This window comes from Panicum virgatum, chromosome 2K (genome assembly GCF_016808335.1).
Source record: "Panicum virgatum strain AP13 chromosome 2K, P.virgatum_v5, whole genome shotgun sequence".
NCBI lineage: Eukaryota > Viridiplantae > Streptophyta > Magnoliopsida > Poales > Poaceae > Panicum > Panicum virgatum.
In genome coordinates this window covers 24,055,429-24,075,191 of record NC_053137.1, presented here as the reverse complement: position 1 = coordinate 24,075,191, position 19,763 = coordinate 24,055,429, and the positions used below count along the sequence as shown (strand labels likewise).

General features: G+C 42.3%; 3 protein-coding genes across 3 annotated transcripts; all 3 read left to right on the top strand.

The window, feature by feature from the left end:
• The first annotated feature begins 723 nt into the window (after nucleotides 1-723).
• On the top strand, nucleotides 724-4,564 carry LOC120672504 (probable protein arginine N-methyltransferase 3). The gene is made up of 7 exons (XM_039952930.1): nucleotides 724-1,120; nucleotides 1,320-1,823; nucleotides 1,935-2,032; nucleotides 2,525-2,603; nucleotides 2,680-2,940; nucleotides 3,031-3,198; nucleotides 3,767-4,564. The coding sequence occupies exons 1-7, from the start codon at nucleotides 836-838 to the stop codon at nucleotides 4,202-4,204; spliced, it is 1,833 nt and encodes a 610-aa protein (XP_039808864.1). The 5' UTR covers nucleotides 724-835; the 3' UTR covers nucleotides 4,205-4,564.
• Nucleotides 4,565-5,637: 1,073 nt separating this feature from the next.
• Nucleotides 5,638-10,027, top strand: LOC120672495 (cyclase-like protein 4). The gene is made up of 6 exons (XM_039952922.1): nucleotides 5,638-6,099; nucleotides 6,322-6,366; nucleotides 8,429-8,501; nucleotides 8,639-8,736; nucleotides 9,608-9,678; nucleotides 9,801-10,027. Exons 1-6 carry the CDS (start codon nucleotides 5,685-5,687, stop codon nucleotides 9,924-9,926), a joined length of 828 nt encoding a protein of 275 aa, XP_039808856.1. The 5' UTR covers nucleotides 5,638-5,684; the 3' UTR covers nucleotides 9,927-10,027.
• A 6,766-nt stretch (nucleotides 10,028-16,793) lies between these two features.
• Nucleotides 16,794-19,434, top strand: LOC120672484 (pentatricopeptide repeat-containing protein At1g79540-like). Its single transcript, XM_039952905.1, has one exon. It carries the CDS (start codon nucleotides 16,847-16,849, stop codon nucleotides 19,235-19,237), a length of 2,391 nt encoding a protein of 796 aa, XP_039808839.1. The 5' UTR covers nucleotides 16,794-16,846; the 3' UTR covers nucleotides 19,238-19,434.
• The last annotated feature ends 329 nt before the right edge of the window (nucleotides 19,435-19,763 follow it).

Genomic DNA, 19,763 nt, shown 5'->3' with positions numbered 1-19,763 from the left:
TCCGCGAGATGGACAAGTATAAAGTTATGGCTCAGCTGATGACCCATTTAAAATTTTACTGAAAAAAATATTGAACCAACATTTTAAAAAAATTAAATCAATGTTGAATCAACATTTCAAAAATGTTGAACTAGCATCTCAAAAAATATTGAATCAATTTTTAAAATGTTGAACAAATTTTTTTTCTTCCATCTTCTTCTCCGGTGCCGGCGGCTGCGCGGCGGCGCTGGGTGCAGGCGGCGGGGCCCGCGGCAGCGCGTGTGGCCGGCGGGGGTGCCTGGCCCGCGGCGGGGCCGGCGGGGGCGAGCGGCGCGCAGAGCCGGTGGGGCCGCGTGGCGGTGTGCGGGGCCGGCGGGGGCGCGCGGGGCTCGCGGGGGCGAGCGGCGGCAGGGCGCGGGTGCCGGCGGCGCACGGGAGGATCTGGGGAAAAGAGAGAGAGGAAGGAGGAGTGAGGAAGAGAGAGGAAACTAGGGTTTGGTTGGATCTAAGAGCTATAATTATTTGCACGAATCTCAAATACTGGAAGGTAAGTTGGAAAAAATCTTGCGGAAGATGGATATGTTTTCTGGGAGGAAGGGGGGTTTATTTCCTTTTCCCCCTTTGCCCATTCCGCGGACTTTAATTTTCTATTTTTCCAAATCTTGAGGGGCCTCGACGTCGTGTGTGGTGGGCCGGGCTGGCAAACGGCAACCAAGAAAGGCCCAATCGCTATAACGAGTAGTCCTCCTAAACCCTCCTCTGCCTCCCTCGAAGGCTAAAACCCTAATTCCAGCGAGACACCAACACCAAGCGGCGGCGCGGCGACCGGCGAGGCTGCGGAGCACGCCGCGAGGCAATGGAGCGCAGCCTCTCAGGCGAGGATGAGGTGGAGGAGCGGCTAAGGTCTGACGAGGAGGAGGAGGAGGAGGAAGGAGAGGAGGGGTGGGATGACTGGTGCTCCGACGGCGACGATGCTGGCGGCGGGCTTCTGTGCCTGTTCTGCAGCACGCGGATCGACGCGGATAGCTCCCTCTTCGAGCACTGCGCCGCTGAGCACCGCTTCGACTTCCACGGGATTGTGAAGGAGCTCTGGCTGGATTTCTACGGGCGCATCAAGCTCATCAACTTCGTCCGCTCCAAGGTGCGCCAACAGCATCCTAAGTATGCTCAGAGTAATCGATTTGGACAACCTCAATGCCTGCAGCAGTAGTTTTAGCTAATTGTTTTATTAATTTGTTCTACGACGGTATGAATAGCTTATTCAAGTTGCAATTTTGTTTATTTCCGTGGGTACTTTGCTGCACTGCCCCTCGATTATGGATGCCATTGTTGATTTGCAGGTTGCGGAGAATAAATGCTGGAGCTGCGGCCAAGCATTCTCTTCCAACACTGAACTCTGCGGCCACTTGCACGCACCGGAGAATTACCTAATTGAGGGAAAGGTTCCATGGGAGGAGGATGTGTACTTGAAACCTTTCATGGAGGACGACTCCCTTTTGCATAGTTTGTCCATGGACGACAATGATGAGGATGAGGAATGTGGAACATCCATTGAAAGAGGACAGTGTTCAGCAGGGAATGGGGTTTTAGCTGAATCACTGGGGAACAAGCTGAGCACCTTACTGGAAGGAAATGGTTCTGATATCAGTGCTCGATTTGAGCAAGAGTGTACTATTGGGAGTACACAAGGGGAGGACAAGGAATCTGTTGCTCATGAGACTAATGATAGCCAACTAAAGGTTGCACGTGCTAGTGTTAATGCCAAGGCAATCAAAACTGTTGATGATAACTACTTTGGATCTTACAGTTCATTTGGTATTCACAGAGAGATGCTCGGTGATAAAGTAGGTGAACTCTCTCTGGACATGTGGTCAATGTGTTCCTGTCAAGTATCTATTTATTTCCAATATGTATTTGGCTGAAAAACACTGAATGCTCTGAATAACCTTTTTCAGGTGAGAACCGATGCTTACAGAGATGCTCTTTTAGGCAATCCTAGCCTTTTAAGTGGAGCAGCTGTACTGGATGTTGGTTGTGGCACAGGAATTCTAAGGTATCTAAGCATTAACCTTATGATGATTACATACCGAATACTTGTGCACATGTGGGTTAGTTTATCTTAACCATGAAGCTCAGTGCTTGCAAGTCTTGGATCCAGCAAAAACAAATAGGCTACATATTTCAAATCTGGGAAATATAACATTTACTATTATAGTTCCTAAGCAATTCCTGATTGGACACTTGGACCAATGTACTTAAATGACAGGTTATGGATAATTTTGACTTGGTTGTGCATTAAGGTCCCAAGTAGGTACAATGTTGACGTACCTGGTTCAATTCATGAGTGTGTTATCATGTTATGTGATATAAATATTAAAGTTAGACCATCTTTCTTGTCATGACCTGTGTGGGTCGGTGGCTGGAAGGACCACATGTTGTGTAGTTATCATATTTCTGAAGTGCAAGGTTGGTCATAGAACTGACTGCTCTTAATGCATGATGAATTTTCAATGTTGCATGGGTAGCTGCTGATATATTACAATAGTCTTTTTGCAGCCAAGGCTGGTGCATCTAGAGTTGTTGCTGTTGATGGGAGCGCAAAGATGGCTTCTGTGGCTACCCAAGTATTCTTCTTCAATATTGTATCAAATAACAAACCTCTTTGCACCAGGATTATTTCATTGGTATTGCATGATGCAGGTTGCAAAGAATAATGGTCTGTTGTATGATGAAAATGTGAAAGCAGAACAGAAGCGAGGTGCTCAAGTGATAAGCGTTGTGCATAGCAAGGCTGAAGATCTAAACCAGAAAATACAACTTCCACAAAATGTCTTTGATGTGTTAGTGAGTGAATGGATGGGATATTGCCTGTTGTATGAATCCATGCTGAGTTCAGTCATATATGCACGCGATCATTTCCTAAAACCTGGTGGTGCTATTCTCCCAGATACTGCAACGATTGTGAGTCCTTGGTTGCTTGCTTTTATTCTTTGTCCTTCGTCTCCTATTTTTTTCTGTTTGATAACTTGTGCTCTCTTATTCATCCTATAGCTTGGTGCTGGTTTCGGGAGAGGTGGAACTAGCTTGCCATTTTGGGAAAATGTATATGGCTTTGATATGTCATGTATTGGCAAAGAAGTAACTTCAACTTCAGCTCGATTTCCTGTAGTTGATGTAGTGGCTTCTCAGGATATTGTGACAGAGACTGCTGTACTCCATGTAAGTTCCTGTAACTGTATATATCTACTTAGTTTTACTTCTTGATCATTGTTTTGTTGAATGGCTGTAGAGCTACATATCAATCTGGGTATTAACTACCAAACTTCACAAAACCATACCTTTATTAACAGCCTTTTTCGCAAAACTACACAGCTATACTCTTGGCAGTCAACTTCAGAAAACTAAACTTCTCTTCTCATGCATATCACAAAACTTACACATTTATTGTCATGTTATATAGAAAAACTACATCTTTGAGACCTGAAAGTGTAGTTATGAAATGAACAGAATCATGTATTTTTTTTACATGTGTATTTTTCACATGAATTGACAAGAAGTGCAGTTTTGTGAAAACGGTTCAAGTTTGCTTTGTGATACCTATGTTAATAAAAGTGTAGCTCTGTGAAAATTGTTTTAGAAAGTGTAGGTTTGTAAATTTTTGTTTCCAATTGTACTGTTCTAATATTTCAGAATTTTGAGTATCCTGTAAAATGTGCTCAAATGCCACTTCAGATTCAGGGTTCTGTACTCTGTAGTCTGACATTTTGCTTCAATTTCTTCTATGCAGTCCTTTGATCTTGCAACTATGAAGGAAAGTGAGATGGATTTTACTGCAAGCTTTGAGCTGAGGCTCAGTGAGAGTGGTACTATTGTACCTGGAGTAACCTTGTGCTATGGAATCGTCTTGTGGTTCGACACGGGGTTTACCAACAGATTCTGCAAGGAGAACCCTGTTGTTCTCTCCACATCTCCCTTCTGTACCCCAACTCACTGGTCACAGACAATCTTCACCTTTGAAGAGCCCATCGCAATGGTGAAGGAATCGTCAACCCTTGATTCATCTGCATCGGTTGGCACAGATGAGTCCCCAGCCACGATGCTCAAATCCCGGATAAGCATTGTGAGGGCATCTGAGCACCGTAGCATAGACATATCGGTTGAAACCACAGCATTCAGCAAAGATGGACGGAAGCGCAGCTGGCCTATTCAGATATTCAATCTTTGACCAATCATGTGCCTCTTTAGGATTAAGTTTGCGTCTTTCCTGCCATTTTCTGCCATCAACAGCAATTGTTATCAGTGTTCTATTGGTTGGCCAAGTTTTGCATGCTGAACGGAGCACTTTGCGCAACTAGAGCATGTTAGATTGATGATTTTTGGAGAAAGATCGGACTGGCAGGCCTTCTGGGATGGTTAGGGTGACAAAAAATGGATTCACACTAGTTGGCCTTGAAATTCATTGAATGATGTTGATGGAGTTGGAAGAAAACATGATGTATTTGTAATAGTGATCAAACGTATTGTGCATCAAGAACAACAGATATGATTTCAGATATCAGTTCATTTAAATACTTTATGATGTTCACATGATTTTAACACTGGCGTCTGTTTCGTTATCGGAGGGTGGGCTTTTCCAGGCCAGAACTGTTGTCAGTTGTGGAAGTGAATCATGGCACTGTCCACAGAAATCTGTAGATGTTTGCTAACAGGAATATAACTAAAAACGAAGCATAATTTGGTACTCGTAGTCGTGCAGGTGCGTCATTTTTCGAGTCATCACATTTTAAAAGTGGTTTGCCCTAAGATTCCAGTCACACTACATTTAAGTATTCTAGGCGCATTCACCATGACGGGAAGCATTCTTTCTATGTTCTTTCTGTGGCCAAGTTCAGTTAAAAGTGTGTTTGGTTTGAAGCCCTCAACTGCCAAGCCAAAAATGTGGCCATGCCCAGCAGTTTTGCATTTCATATGGCCTGATGCCAAATTTTAGCCTTGTGCTGGAAGAAAAAGAAATGTAGACAGGGCACCAGCAGTGTAATTCTTGCTTCGTTCACGAGCAAATCGTCAGCCTCGTTTTGGCTTGTCCACCTCCATTAACTGCTTTTGTTTCTTTGATTATCAACCTTCAAATGACTATTTGTTCTAACCATCTTATTTCTTAGAACTAAACATATAATTCAAAACCCATGTTAAGCGTGTTTTGAAGAAAACATGTGGCCCACACGTCACATTCACAAGAAGGAAATTTTTGGCATGATTGTTTGGTAGCAATCCAAGCATCAATGATTGTTTGGTACAAACTATGTTTCCTGGCATGGATCAATTCAGGGCAATGATCGGGGTCTTTCAATTGAAGTGGGCCATTAGAAATTGAATTTTTAAGTGGTGTATGATGAAACCGATCGATACTTGCATTGCATTGTACTGCCTCGAGTTCCACATTGCAGGTAGTTAGGGGGTACTACTTTCAAATAAAAAATAGCTAAAGTCTGTGGATAATATATGATACATGCTGCCACATTTTCAATATGCGACTAAGAAAAAGTTGGTTTACCACGCGATCGTAACTCGTAAGCAATGATGTAGAAACATTGGACTTCCATGGCTCATCAATCAATCACTCCCTGGAAATGTGCTCATTAATTCAGCTGCTGGGTGCTGACACGTACGTGTCAACTGCACTTCCAGAAAGGCAAATCCATTCCATGGAGCTCGCGCCACTGCTCCTGCTCACCCCGCTGCTGCTGCTCCCGGCGGCGGCCGTCGCCTCCGGCGGTGAGCCGCCGCTGGCGCACCCGGCCTATGCGCGCGGCGCCGAGGAGACATGCGGCGTGGCGGCGCTGCCAGCGCCGGAGCGGCGCGAGGAGTTCGACGGCGGGCAGATCGTGGACATCAGCCACTACTACCGCGCGGACATGCCGGCGTGGGAGTCGGCGGAGGGCTCCGGCGAGTTCCTGCGGCTGGCGCGGTCCATGCGCAACGGCTCCGACATCGCCAACTTCTCGGAGCTCCGCCTCACCGCGCACTCCGGCACCCACGTCGACGCGCCGGGGCACGTCTTCGAGCACTACTACGACGCCGGCTTCGACGTCGACACGCTCGACCTCGCCGTCCTCAACGGTACGGTAACAAACCAACTCACAGCAACTTGATCAACTAGTACCCGCATGTACTAGCTATTTTGTAGCTTTCAGCATACTTTTTTTTTTGAGGAACACTTTCAGCATAATTAAGCAGCAGAGTCTCTCTTTGTCCAAATTTTGTAAAATTGATTTGATCTGAAATAATTATGAGAAGAACACTTATGTGATTGAACTTTTTTTTAATTGGAATGGTGTGCAGGGCCAGCGCTGTTGGTTGACGTTCCCAGGGATAAGAACATAACAGGTAAACCAGATAGATAGAACATACCGAATCAGCATATATACAGTACGTTTCCTCCTATTATTGTAAATACTCCACTACTGCATAATACTTTAATTTTGCAGGTAAACTAGAATCAGCCAAGAACCATCACTATTTCTTACGCACACGTGTGAAAAGGACTAGGTAGAATCACGTGCTCTGCCGCGTGAAGAAAAAAAGCACAAAGATAAAAAAGAAGAAGAGGGGAAAAGCAAAAATAGAGAAAAAAAAAAGGAGAAAAGCCAAAAAAAAAACAGGCCGGCGCTCCCCCGTCAACCTCGGAAGTGCTGGTCGCCTCCTCCTTCCCCGGCGCCCCGCCTCCGCCTCTGTACCCGGCGCCGCCTCCCTCCCTCCCTCCTCGAGCGCGCGCGCACCATGGCGGGCCTCCTCGAGCTCCGCGACGCGCCATGGCGGGCTGCGTCGAGCTCCGCGACGCGCCATGGCGGGGCGCATCGAGCTCCGCCGCGCGCCATGGCAGGCCGCCCCGAGCTCCGCCGCGCGCTATGGCGATCGTCGTCGCCCTCGACGGAGGCTACGGCAGGCGAGCTCCCCGGATCTGCGCACCTACATCTCGAGCCGGTGAGCGGCGGACCTGGCGGCGGAGCTCCAAGCCAAGCTCTCGTCCCTCCCCGCGTTCCGGCAGAGGTTGAGCTTGCGGAGCGTGGGCGCGAGCGCGCGGAAGGTGGGCGGGACGCCGCCGAGGAGGCACGGGGAGGCGCGCGAGGGAGGGCGTGAGCACGCCGGCGAGGCCCGCGCCGTGGATGCGCAGGCGCTGCAGGGCCCATGCGAGGTGGAGGTAGAAGGGGAGGTGCGGCGCTGGAGCGGGAGAGCGGGCGAGCGGCACTGGCCCCTGCCCCTGCCCCGCCAGCCGATTCGTGCCCCCGCTGTCGCTGGCCGAGCGCCTGGGCGGGCAACCGCGTCGAGCGAGCCTCGCTGCCGCCGGCCGAGTGCGCGGGCCGCCATGCCGACCTCCATCCGGCGAGTGCGCGTCGCACTCCATCTCATCCTTGGATTTGCGAGATTCATGGGGTTCCTTGCGCAACGCTCGGCAGATCCGGCCACGGGAAGGTTGGATCCTGCTCTGGTCCGCCTCCACGCCCCACATCGCCGGCCACCACCATGCTCCGCCGCGCCGGCCGGATCTCCGCCCGCTGGCGCTGGCGCTGAGAGCCTGAGAGTAAGGGGAAAAGGAGAAAGAGGCAGAGGAGGAAGCCGAGGTGGGAGGCGGTGCTGCGCGGTCATGCTGATGCGGGGCCAGGGCAGACCCGACGTGCGAGGAGGAGACGGCATTTTCCTCAGGGCCCGCGTCGGGCTTCTCCACACACGTGTCGTCCCAGGGCCACTCGCGGAGCGCAGGGCTGCTCCGAGCGCTCCCTGCCCACTGCGGATAGGAGTTATCATACATACTAGAAAAAAAATAGTACGCTTAGTAAGACTTAACAAATTTGTATGTTACTTGCGTAGTATGTCTATATACATAGAAAAACAATGAATCCAGAAATGACAAAACGACCTATAATTTGGAAACGGAATGAGTACCATGCATGACTCGTGTTAAACTTAGCGTGCAAGCCCAACCACTCTTCAAGCAAGTCCATCCTTCATTATATATTTGCAAACCATTTAATTATTTACATATGGTGATTTTCCACTAATGTAGATTTGACTATATGGATATAGCTCAGACATGGCCATACATAACCCTAGTATTTTTTTAATAAATAGTAAATAACATTGTAAATGTGACGCGGTCCTGTGATAAATTGTTCCCCTGATCGTCATGTATACCACTATATTTTCCATCGCAAATAAAGGCCCGTACATTCAATTGTGGCCAACACTAACCAAATAAGCATTACTTAATTTTCTGTGGTGCCAAAGCCGTTCACCCGGTCCCCTCTCAGGCAATATATGAACTTATTAAAATATGGACTTCTAGGATGGTTAGCAAACTAAACTCACAATTCAAATAAGAAAGTAATATAAATCGGTTTAATACAATATAACTCACAAAATGATACTTTTTTTATCCCCATTATTCTAGCTGATGTCATGGCATCCCTTCACATTCCTAAAGGTGTTCGACGTGTACTCTTCCGAACCTTAAATACTGACAGGTATCTTTTCTACACCATACTACACAGACCAAATGGTTTTGTTCCATTATTTTTTTTGTAGTTGAGAATTGAGATGATGTCTGTTAAAATAAGGTTATGTATTCATGGGTGATAAAAGAAATGTATTATTTATGCAGAAAGCTTATGTGGAAGAAAGAGTTTGATACTAGTTATGTTGGCTTCATGAAGGATGGTGCACAATGGCTGGTCGACAATACTGACATCAAACTAGTTGGTAAGTTAGGTCCATTTCTTTTGGAAGGCAACAATATTTATATTGATCTTTTTTTTGTAAAAAAAGGCATTCTCCAAAAATATTTGTTAATACAATGATTGTAGGAATTGGCAATTGCCTATGCAAATTAAGGATAATTTTTTATCAATAAACATTGAAGGTCACAAAAGGATATCTATATCTCTAAAAGATGCATTATCTGAACCATTTCTTCACCTCAATAATATAGTTTAAATGGGCACAAAAGGACACAGTTTTTGTGAGGGGAACAGGTCAATAGATTAGCTACTCCAATTATAAACATATAGTTCAAAAACTTTTAATACAAGAAAGACTTGAACATTGTGTTTTCTATATCCAATCTTATAATGTTGTCCTATGAGTTGTTAACAATAAAAAAAAGATCATGATATTAGCTTTGTGCATGATCTGAGCTCACTCATATAGACCATGCTAGTTTCTAGCTTATGTAAGTTACAAAATTGTGATACAACTTTTACTTATTATAAGTTAATTTGGTTGTATCTTAGCACTCGGTTTATTTGGTTTACTATGCCATCCTTTTCTTTTGCTGGTACAAATTCTGCAAGTCACCTAGAAACTAAAATTGCATGGATGGTTGGAGATTTAGATTTAGTGTGAAAGGCAGAGAAACATATTTAAATGAATATCACAGTAAGAGTGATGGCAAATTAAAGAGATTTGGGTGTGTACACAGTACACAAATAATAATGAAATACTAGGACCTTTTGATACCAAACATATATATAATACAAATGTGTAGATTATTAAAGTATTTAATTTCAGCGCTTATTCCTCATTCTATTTTTCCCTTTTCTTCTTCTAGTGTAACATCCTTTAGTTTATGCAGGAGTTGATTACTTGTCTGTGGGTGCATTTGACGAATGCATTCCAGCTCATCTAGTATTTCTTGAAAAAAGGGTATCATTTTAATCTCATACACCCTATTTTTAGTAATCACATTTATTACTAACCTTATGTGCTTTATGCATTTTCTTACTTTGATATTTACAACTTACAAATAATAATATGTTGATTTTTAGGAGGTAATCCTTGTGGAAGCCTTAAATCTGGAGCATGCTACCCCTGGAATATATGCCTTGCATTGCTTGCCACTAAGATTGCGTGGTGCTGAAGGTTCTCCTGCAAGATGCATCCTTATCAAGTGACACATGGTTACAACCATCTAGAAAACCTTTGTACTATCTTATGGCACGTATGATAATGAAATAAGAAAAGGTCAACGCATATGACTTCTTCTCTTGCATCATATATCTCACAACTCTATTTATTTATGCTAGCAACAAAATATTTTTGATTTAAAATATTAGATTAAATGAAAACTTTTGAGAAAACTTGACCTAATACATGAACATATGGAAGTCACAAAATAAGTGTTCGATTCCCACACATCAAATGATTGTTTGGATCATTTAACACAATATCTTGACAGAAAATTATTGCCATGCCCCACGAACTTAAAAATCTCTCCACAAAGGGACAATAAAGGATACCATATCATTTTTTGTAAAATACCAACCATTCACCCAACAAAAAGTTGACAATTTATGTTACTTTATTGGCAACTATTGTTCCTCCATGAAAAAAAGGAATAGATAGGGGCCATTAGTTGGCGATCGTGCGCTGCGGGAGTGTTGCAGCGAACGAGTGTAGCAAATAGGTAGCAGCACGCGTGCACCGGTAGTATGCAATGCAATAACGAATATACTTTTGACTTGCCCCGTGGGAACCTTCAGTGATAGCTTTTACTCTACCTTCTACTATATTCTTTTTTCTCTTTCGGGACAGCGGGTGTGTCGGTGAGTGAAATGGGGGGTTCACATCCATATGCATGTAGAACTAGTAAAACTGAGAAATAAAAATAAAAAGTCCATGAGATTTGATAAAAAGAGAAGATGTGTCATAGTACAAGATGATAAAAAAATAGATTGGCTGTTGTTCTAGAACGTAGAATAAAAGAAAAAAATGATTGCACGTCCATGTTATTCATCCAATTGTTATCTTTTTTAACCATAAACTACATCTTCACTTACAGAATCCAATGATAATACCCTGAAAAAATTGAAAATGAGAAAAATTGTAACTCTTGCGCTCAACTTATATAATTGATTTTAAAAAAATGAACAAAAAAATATGCATAGAAAAACTTACATACATGTTTAGTATTTTTTTTTTTTTGGTTTCTACAAGGGTGTCATACTTTTCGTTGCATGGTTTTGCATCTTCCGGTGGGAAACCACAATTGTATTTAAAATATTGTTGCACATGAAAAAATATTGGAAATAAAAAGAAAAAGAGAATGCAAGTGTACTATAAATATTGGGGGCTTTGTATTTCTAGATATAAAACCTTGTCATTCCTTTAAATCAGGAAAATCAAGTTTGTAATAGCACATTAATAACTTTGTAGTTGTAAAAAGCTTTCAAATCTCAAAAATGTGAAACTTTGTACAAGCACATTGTAAGGATCGATGGACCAAGAGGGGGGTGAATTGGGTCTTTTTCAAATTTCTAAAACAAGGTAAAGCAACCTTAACCTATGCAAAACTAGTAAGGCTCAATTCACCAACCGGTTAGCTAGACAAACTACACAAGCCTACAAGGAAACAACTAGATAAGAAACTAAGTAAGGTAGAGCTAAGCTATGATCTCTAAGGTCAAACACATGAATAATTGCATGAAAGTAAGTGCTTGAAAGTAAAGAGTGGGCAAGAGACAACCGGATTTTTTCCCGTGGTGTCGACGTGTTGGCACACACCCCTAATCCACGTAGTGACACTCACTAAGAGTCTTGTCACCTCCCAAGTCACCGAGACAAGGACGCTCACTAAGAGTCTCCATTCACCATCCCGGCGTGGTGGAGCTCAAGCCACGTACAAACTTCTTCGGGCTCCCACAATCGTTGGCAAGCTCCGGAAGAAACACTTTCAATCACCAAGATCGCCTAGGTGCTGCCAATCACCAAGAGTAACAAGCTAGGGCCTTCACTTGAGCAAGAACCGATCACCAAGAACGGATGCACACAAGCTTCTCTCTACTCAAGTCCTTAGTCTTGCTTCTTGATTGATTGAATGAACAAATGTGTGGAAGATGAAGCTCAAGGTGGCTCTCAACAATGTATGAGTGTATGAATGTAGCCCTGGTGTTAAGAGAGTGCAAAATGACCCATTGGAGGGGTATATATAGGCAGCTCACACGAATAGAGCCGTTGGAGAAAAACTGCCAGAAAACTGCGTAGCGCCGGTTAATCCGACGATCCTCCAATAGCCAGCGTCGGTTTAACCGATGAAATGAATGTAAACTGCCCCTTCTAAAAACTAGCCGTTACAACTTGGGCAGATTAACTGACGTATCATCGGTTTAACCGGTGAGTGTAGTTGTCCACTGATCAATTGAAAAACCAAGTCTCTGGACAACTGCACCGACGTTAACTCAAAACCATCGTCGGTTTAACCGGTGAGTACAACTTCAGAAATCCATGGAAAAACCATCTCACTGGTCAATTGCACCGACGTTTCATTTCAAACAGCGTCGGTTTAACCGGTGTATTGAACTTGAAATGCCCGTAAAAAAACCAACTCTGGACTAATGCACCGACGTTAAATTTAAACACATCGGTTTAACCGGTGTATTGACTTGTCCAGACTCTGCTGACTTTGTTTAACCGACGTATAGAAATATGGAAGCGTCGGTTAAACCGGTGTAAAAGACTTTTTCTGATTTTGCCTTTTCTGATTTGAGTCTTGAATGAAATCCAAATATTCTTGAGATATAAATTGAAAACCACTTATTTGAACTTCTAGGAACCTGAGTGACCATAGTGTGCATCCATTTTTGATTGACTATGTCCATGCTCAAGTTACTTGGCCTTAACCCCTCTTAATAGTGCGATCACAACAAAACTATAAAACCTATACTAACCTAAGTGTCATTCTCAACCTTATGACACTTAGGACTAGAAAGATCTTTAGTCTTGACATATAATTGAGTTGAATACCGAGATCGCCTTTTTGAATAATGAAATTGAGGGGCCGCTTTTGACATATGACCAAATGAGCGATAATGATCTATTAAGCTGCACAAACTCATTAGTCATAATAATGGTTGTCATTAATCATCGAAACATACCTTGAGGGCCTAGATGCTTACACACATTAATAACTTTATAGTTCTAAAAAACTATCAAATCTGAAACTATAAACTTTGTAGTACAATAATAACTTGTTAGTTCCAAAGCTTTCGAACCTGATGCTATGAACTTTTTACTATCACATTAATAAACTTTATTAGCTCCAAAAATTTGCAATCAACCCCATTTAAATTTTGTACTTCTAAATTCAAAACTTTAATTCAAACCTTGCACTTTAAATATATTTTCCAACTTTCTAAACCGAATTCCACAACTTTGTAATTACAAAACTTTGTACAATAAATTTAAAAACTTTATATAATTAATTTTAAAAATCTATACTACTAGATATGAAACTCTATACGTGAATATTTGAAATCTTTTACAAATAGGTATATAACTTTTTACATAAAAACTTTCTACTGAAATAAAAAGTTAACACTAAATTCAGTAACTTTGGACTCTGCAGCCCAAATTAGAAAACTTTCTACTAGCATGCTATAAAGTTTGTACTCGTGAATCCAACTTTACTCTTCAAAAAATCTGGGACTTTGTGATAGAACATTTAAAACTTTGTACTTTTAGATCTAATACTTCATAACTAAAAAATTTTACATTCTCATATTGGGAACTTTGTCTTGGCCTATCATAAACTTTGTATCTCTCAGTTCTAAAACTTTATCTGGAAAAACGTTGCAACCCTCAACATTAGAACATATGAGCTTTAGAAATATAACATTACTAACTTTGTACTCCGAACTCTAAAACTTTATAATTACAACAAACTTAGCATCTAAATTCAGGGACTTCATACTAATGTATTTTGAAACACATATGTATAGAATTTTTTTCATAGCAATCAATGTGTCTTGATCTCACCTAAATGATTAAGAAGTGTTGTGGTCCAAAATCTTGTTTCAGAGCTATCAATGAGCCTTGTCCTGGCCTATGCAAAATGGGAGTTTAGTAAGCTTTTTGTCAATGTGGACACATCAAGATCAGAAAACTCCCAAAATTGAATTCACAATAGTTTAGTCAAAACAAAGAAGATACCTTGCGATGCAAATGCCTTGGCAAAATTGCAAAAATACCACAACTCAAAAGCATTAGTTTATTTTTCTAATGTATAGTTCTAGGCACAACAAGGTAGTACCTTCAAAAACAAAAAAGTATTCATAAACTTTGTGTTGTCACATCATCAAAAATTTTACTCCAAGATACAGAATTTTGTGCTCCAAAATCATGAACTTTTTAACTAAAAATTTTGCATTCTAAAGTTGGGGACTTTGTACTAGCCTATTATAAACTTTTTAATCTTACATATAAAATTTTTAACCTGTATATAGAATATTATCTATATCTCAACTCTCATATTGCACTTCAAAACCTTTGCACTGAAATGTTGCAAACTTACAAATTATAAATATAGAACTTTGGTCTAGCATTCAAAATATATGGGTATAAACTGAAGAATTTTAGCCCCGACACAAACTTTAAGCTAGAAAATCTAAAAAAGTTGATGTTCAACTAATGGGGAGAAAAATAATATACCTGCATGATTGGAAAAAAGACATTGTGTTTAGTAAAAAAAAGATAACTTAGGTCTATAGTGCTGATGTTCATAAGATACCCTATTGTATCAATGTTATAAAACAATTATTATGGCAATGATATTACTAGTTCGAGTGATAAAGTGCACTAATTCCGAGTGACAAAAAAATAATATATATCTATGATTGGCAAAGGATACTATATTTAGTCTCATATAGGAATCTGAAAATAACCTAGTAAAAGGATACAGTGTGACCTTATCAAGCTAGTTTCAATGCGGACTAGTCAAAATGCAAGGTTTAGCTTTCATGCCAAAAAAAATTAAAAAAGAGATGAGAATGGAGAAAGGACCATTTGAGCACTTTCAACTACTAGTAGCATGCCCCCCCCCCCCCCCCATTGACTTATTGAGATGCTGGCTACTTAGAGAGCTTTATACATCCGGAAAATGTTTTGGAGAAGTATAAATGCACAAGTAAAAACTATATATATTATTAGCCCATTGGATATTGGGAATATTTTAATTACATGTGCCAAAACTTCTTACTCCTATATCTGAAACTTACTACTAGCATATGTCGAACATTGTATTTGTAATCTAGAAATTTGTATAGAAACTCATTATTCTATTCAAGTTGACTCATGAAGCGGTGAAATTTGTATAGTTCCATAATTACATTCACAACCTTCTAATCACCAAACTCTCTGCATCTTGGACCTTTGTACTAGCACATTTCAAACATTGTACTCTTAAGTATGAACCTTTTATTCTAATCTTTACATTCTATATCCAGGGGATTACGGCTTGCACATTTCAAAATATTGTACTTCTAGGAAAAAAAAAACTTTGTAATTCCAAACTTTGCACTATGAATATATGGAACTATGTACTGGTAGATTGTATACTATACACTCCAAGCTACAAAAATTTACATATATTTGACTTTTCAAGTTCTACAAATGGCTCTTTATAGTAGAATCTTGAAAACTTTTTACTCTTATATAGAAAAATTCTATAGAATATCTAGTTTCATATGCACATATTTGAAACCTTAATATTCGTATTTGTGAAAAAACTATGAAGCATATAAAACATCACATGTCCAAACTTATAAAGTTCCATACTAAAATTCTAAACTGACTACTTGAAAACTTTGAACACAAATGCTGAAAACTTTCAGATCATGTATATGAAAACTTTGGGTAAATGATTAAAAAAAATGAATATATCAGGCCATTAGATAAAACTTGAACCCCTCAATTCACAGCACTAAGCTTGTATGCCTAACATAAAAGAGTTTCGTGTCATATTGCGGAGTTTGGTGTGGGGTCGGGAGGGGGGGGGCACAATTTTGGGCAGATATATTGAAAATATTGTACCTAGAGATGTAAAACTTTGAAATTTGTGTAAAATAGCTTCCAACATGATAGTTGAGTCATCGTTATATATAATAGTAGAAAATTGTGTAATGGATCATGAATTTGGGATTTCAATCCTTGAATTATGATAATTGATTCCTACTCTTGTAACCCTGCAATCCTATTCACACATAATTTTTTCTGGTAAAGAGTAGGTTTTCCGTATCTTGGTATGCTCAACAACGATACTAACTGTACATACTTGATCACGTCTATCATCATGTAATCTAATCCAGCAGCGAGCTATTGCCTTACCAAAATTGTAGGTGTATAAAAGCAATTTCTCTTGTCAAATTTTTAAAAACAAGGCAGTGCAAAACTATCATCCTTGAATATCTATTGATAGTATTATATTAATAATTTAAATCAAAATCTATTAACTTATTTTAAATAATCATGTGATGTTTTTTCTTTGTTTCTAGGTTGCCGATGTCAATACTCCCCCTATTTTTATTTACATGTCGCATTAGGATTGTCCTAAATCAAACTTGATCAATATTAATCAAATTTGTAGAAAAAATAATAGTATTTATAATGCTAAATTTTTTTATTGAATTTACTATGAAATATATGTTGATAGTGCATATGTTTGGTTAGTATGGTAGCTGCTCCATTTTCTATAGATTTGATCAAAATTAGCTAAATTTGACTTAGAAAAAATAAAACGGAGTGACTTTGTATTTATGGGTGAAAGTCTATAAATTTGGCCAAAGTTAATCTAGGTGAATTTTGCTCTATTTTTCTACAGAGTTGTGGGTTTTGTTTTCCCTGTCAAATTTTTGAAGGAAAAAAGACAACTAATTCAACCAGTAAACCAGTTCATCCAGCGACAGCGGAGCCCTCCCTCTCCCTCCTTCCTTCGCCGCGCGCACGACTCCCCTCCTGCCTCTCCTGCTGCCACCGCCGCCGCCGCCGCCGCCGCTGCCGCGATCTGCCTCCTGCGTCCGCCTCGATCCACCTCGATGACCTTATGAGATGTGCGGCGGCGGCACGCTCGCTCCTCCCGCTCCCCCTCCCCCTCTCCGGCCCCGCCCCCATCCACACCTCCGCCCTTCCCCTCGCCGCGGAGCTCGACGCCGGCGACGCCCTCCACGCGCTCCTCTCCACGCTCCCGCCGTCGCTCCCCGCCCTCCTCCCATGCCTCTCCCTCCTCTCGCGCCGCCTCACCCCGCACTCCGTCGCCGACGCCCTCCTCTGCGCCGCGCTCCCGCCCGCATCCCGCCTCCGCCTCTTCCTCTTCTCCGCGCTCTCCCCGCGCCTCCGCTCCCCGCTCCTCCACTCCCGCGCCGTCGTCCCCATCCTCCTCGCCACCGACGCCGACGCCGCCATGTACGACGCCATCGCCGACGCCCAGGCTGCCGGCCTCCGGCCCCCCGCCGCCGCATTCGAGGCTCTCGTCTTCGCCCACGCCTCCGCCGGCCGGCACCACGAGGCGGTCAACGCCTTCTCCCGGATGGAGGGCGAGTTCGGGTGCCGCCCCACTGCCTTCGTCTACAACGCCGTCCTCAGGGTCCTCGTTGACAGCGGTGTTGTTCCCCTTGCCCTGGCGCTCTATAACAGGATGGTCAGCACCGGCTGCCCGCCCAATAGGGCCACGTACAATGTGCTCATGGATGGCCTTTGCAAGCGGGGAACTGCGGCGGACGCGCTCAAGCTGTTCGATGAAATGCTCCAGAGGGGGATCGTGCCTGATGTCAAGACGCACACTGTCTTACTGTCGTCCATGTGCAATGCTGGGAAGCTTAAGGAAGCTGAGGACCTGCTGCACTCCATGAAAGATCAAGGGTGTCCGCCCGATGAGGTCACCTATAATGCATTCCTTAGTGGACTATGCAAGGCTGGTAGGGTTGACGAGGCCATTCGGCGGCTTGAGGAACTCCGTGGTACTGAGGGCTTTGTGCTTGGCTTGAAGGGGTACAGCTGCTTGATTGACGGGTTTTTCCAGGCTGGACGGCACGATGAGGGATTCCAGTGGTACAAGGAGATGTTGGAACAGACTGATGTCTCACCAGACGTTGTCCTGTACACTGTAATGATTCGTGGTTGTGCAGAGGCTGGAAGAATCAAGGATGCCTTTGTGTTTCTGGATGAGATGAAAGAGAAAGGTTTTACTCCTGACACCTTCTGCTATAACACGCTGCTGAAGGCCCTCTGTGATGCTGGTGATCTGGATGGAGCTCGCTTGTTTAGGTCAGAGATGGCGCAGAATAATGTGGTCATGGACACCACTACACACACTATCATGATATGTGGGCTGTGCAAGAAAAGACTTGTAGATGAGGCATTGCAGGTTTTTGATGAGATGGGGAAAGTTGGTTGCCATCCAACTGTTATGACATACAACGCGCTTATCAATGGGCTCTACGGGGCACACAGGCTTGAGGAAGCTCGGATGCTTTTCTATAAGATGGAGATGGGAAATAACCCTTCCTTATTCCTTCGACTTACACTTGGCGCAAACCAGGTGAGGGACAGCGAGGGCCTGCAGAAACTGGTTGACAGTATGTGTCAGTCTGGGCAGGTGCTTAAAGCTTACAAGCTTCTTCGAGGTATAATAGATAGTGGTGTAGTTCCTGATGTTGTCACATATAACACACTGATAAATGGACTGTGTAAAGTGAGTAATCTTGATGGAGCACTTAGACTCTTCAAAGAGCTCCAACTCAAGGGGTTCACTCCTGATGAGTTCACTTATGGGACTCTTATTGATAGACTGTTGAGGGCACACAGAGATAATGATGCAATGATGTTGTTCCAGGACATGTTACAGAGTGGTGTGACCCCTAGTTTGCCAATCTACAATAGCATGATGAAATCACTATGCAGGAAGCAGAAATTATCACAAGCAATCAACCTATGGTTTGATCACTTGCCCAAAAAGTACAATCTCTCAGCTGAAGATGAAATTATTGCTAGTGCACGGAAAAAGTTCGAAGATGGTTCCCTGGATGAAGCAGTTAGGGAGCTAATCAAGATAGACCAAGAGCATGGTTCAGTAACCTCAACTCCTTACACCATTTGGCTCATAGGCCTCTGCCAAGCAAGGAGAATAGATGATGCCTTCAAGATTTTTCGTATACTTGAGGAGTTAGGCATTGATGTCACACCAGCTTGCTGTTCCTTTCTTACCAAATACCTATGTTGGGAAAGAAATCTAAATGCAGCAGTTGATGTTATGCTCTATACATTGAGTAAACGCTTCATTATGTCACAACCTGTTGGCAACCGGTTACTTAGGAATCTTTGTATCTGTCATAGAAGAAAGGACGCACAGGCACTTGCATGGCGAATGCATCTTGTAGGATATGATATGGATGCATATCTTCGTGAGCCTACTAAAGGTTTGTTATACAGTCAATAGAAATATCTGTAGTGTTTGTAGGGCTACAGAGCCGGGATGCTGATGTTTTGGAGTTTTGATCTGTACCAATTTGTTTTAGTTAACCCCAAAGTAGGGTTTGATTCACTGATTTCTTAGCTCTTGCAGTGGATTTTGTAACCCACCAATTCAGTTGTAACTTCAATAATGAGGCAAGAATTTGATATCCTGCAACATCATACCCTCCTGGCACTTCTCTGCATTTAAATTTTATATAGTTACTTGGTTGTGGTTGAAACATTTTGGTACTGTAGCGAATCTTGCTTTTTTCTCAACTGAATCAATAATATGATGCATCCTCTCCTGCTTTGACAAGGCTCATATTAATATTTTGGCTGCTTATAAGTTATGCATTTTTGGTTACTTGTTACAATTTTATTTACTATAGGGACTAGCATTTCTTTTTTGCTTTCTATATTATTCTGGATTTAGCAAACCAGTTAATGTTTGATCACTATAGGGGTGAAATTCAGTTGGATACAATGCATTGCAGTAAAAGTTGACCAGC

Bases quoted from the DNA above. Each gene is read 5' to 3' on its own strand.
- LOC120672484 (XM_039952905.1), top strand. From the start codon at position 16,847: ATGAGATGTGCGGCGGCGGCACGCTCGCTCCTCCCGCTCCCCCTCCCC.
- LOC120672495 (XM_039952922.1), top strand. From the start codon at position 5,685: ATGGAGCTCGCGCCACTGCTCCTGCTCACCCCGCTGCTGCTGCTCCCG. The intron at 6,100-6,321 runs GTACGGTAACAA...AATGGTGTGCAG, and splicing joins CGACCTCGCCGTCCTCAACG to GGCCAGCGCTGTTGGTTGAC. The intron at 6,367-8,428 runs GTAAACCAGATA...CCATTATTCTAG, and splicing joins CAGGGATAAGAACATAACAG to CTGATGTCATGGCATCCCTT.
- LOC120672504 (XM_039952930.1), top strand. From the start codon at position 836: ATGGAGCGCAGCCTCTCAGGCGAGGATGAGGTGGAGGAGCGGCTAAGG. The intron at 2,033-2,524 runs GTATCTAAGCAT...ATATTACAATAG, and splicing joins TGTGGCACAGGAATTCTAAG to TCTTTTTGCAGCCAAGGCTG. The intron at 2,604-2,679 runs GTATTCTTCTTC...TGCATGATGCAG, and splicing joins TGGCTTCTGTGGCTACCCAA to GTTGCAAAGAATAATGGTCT.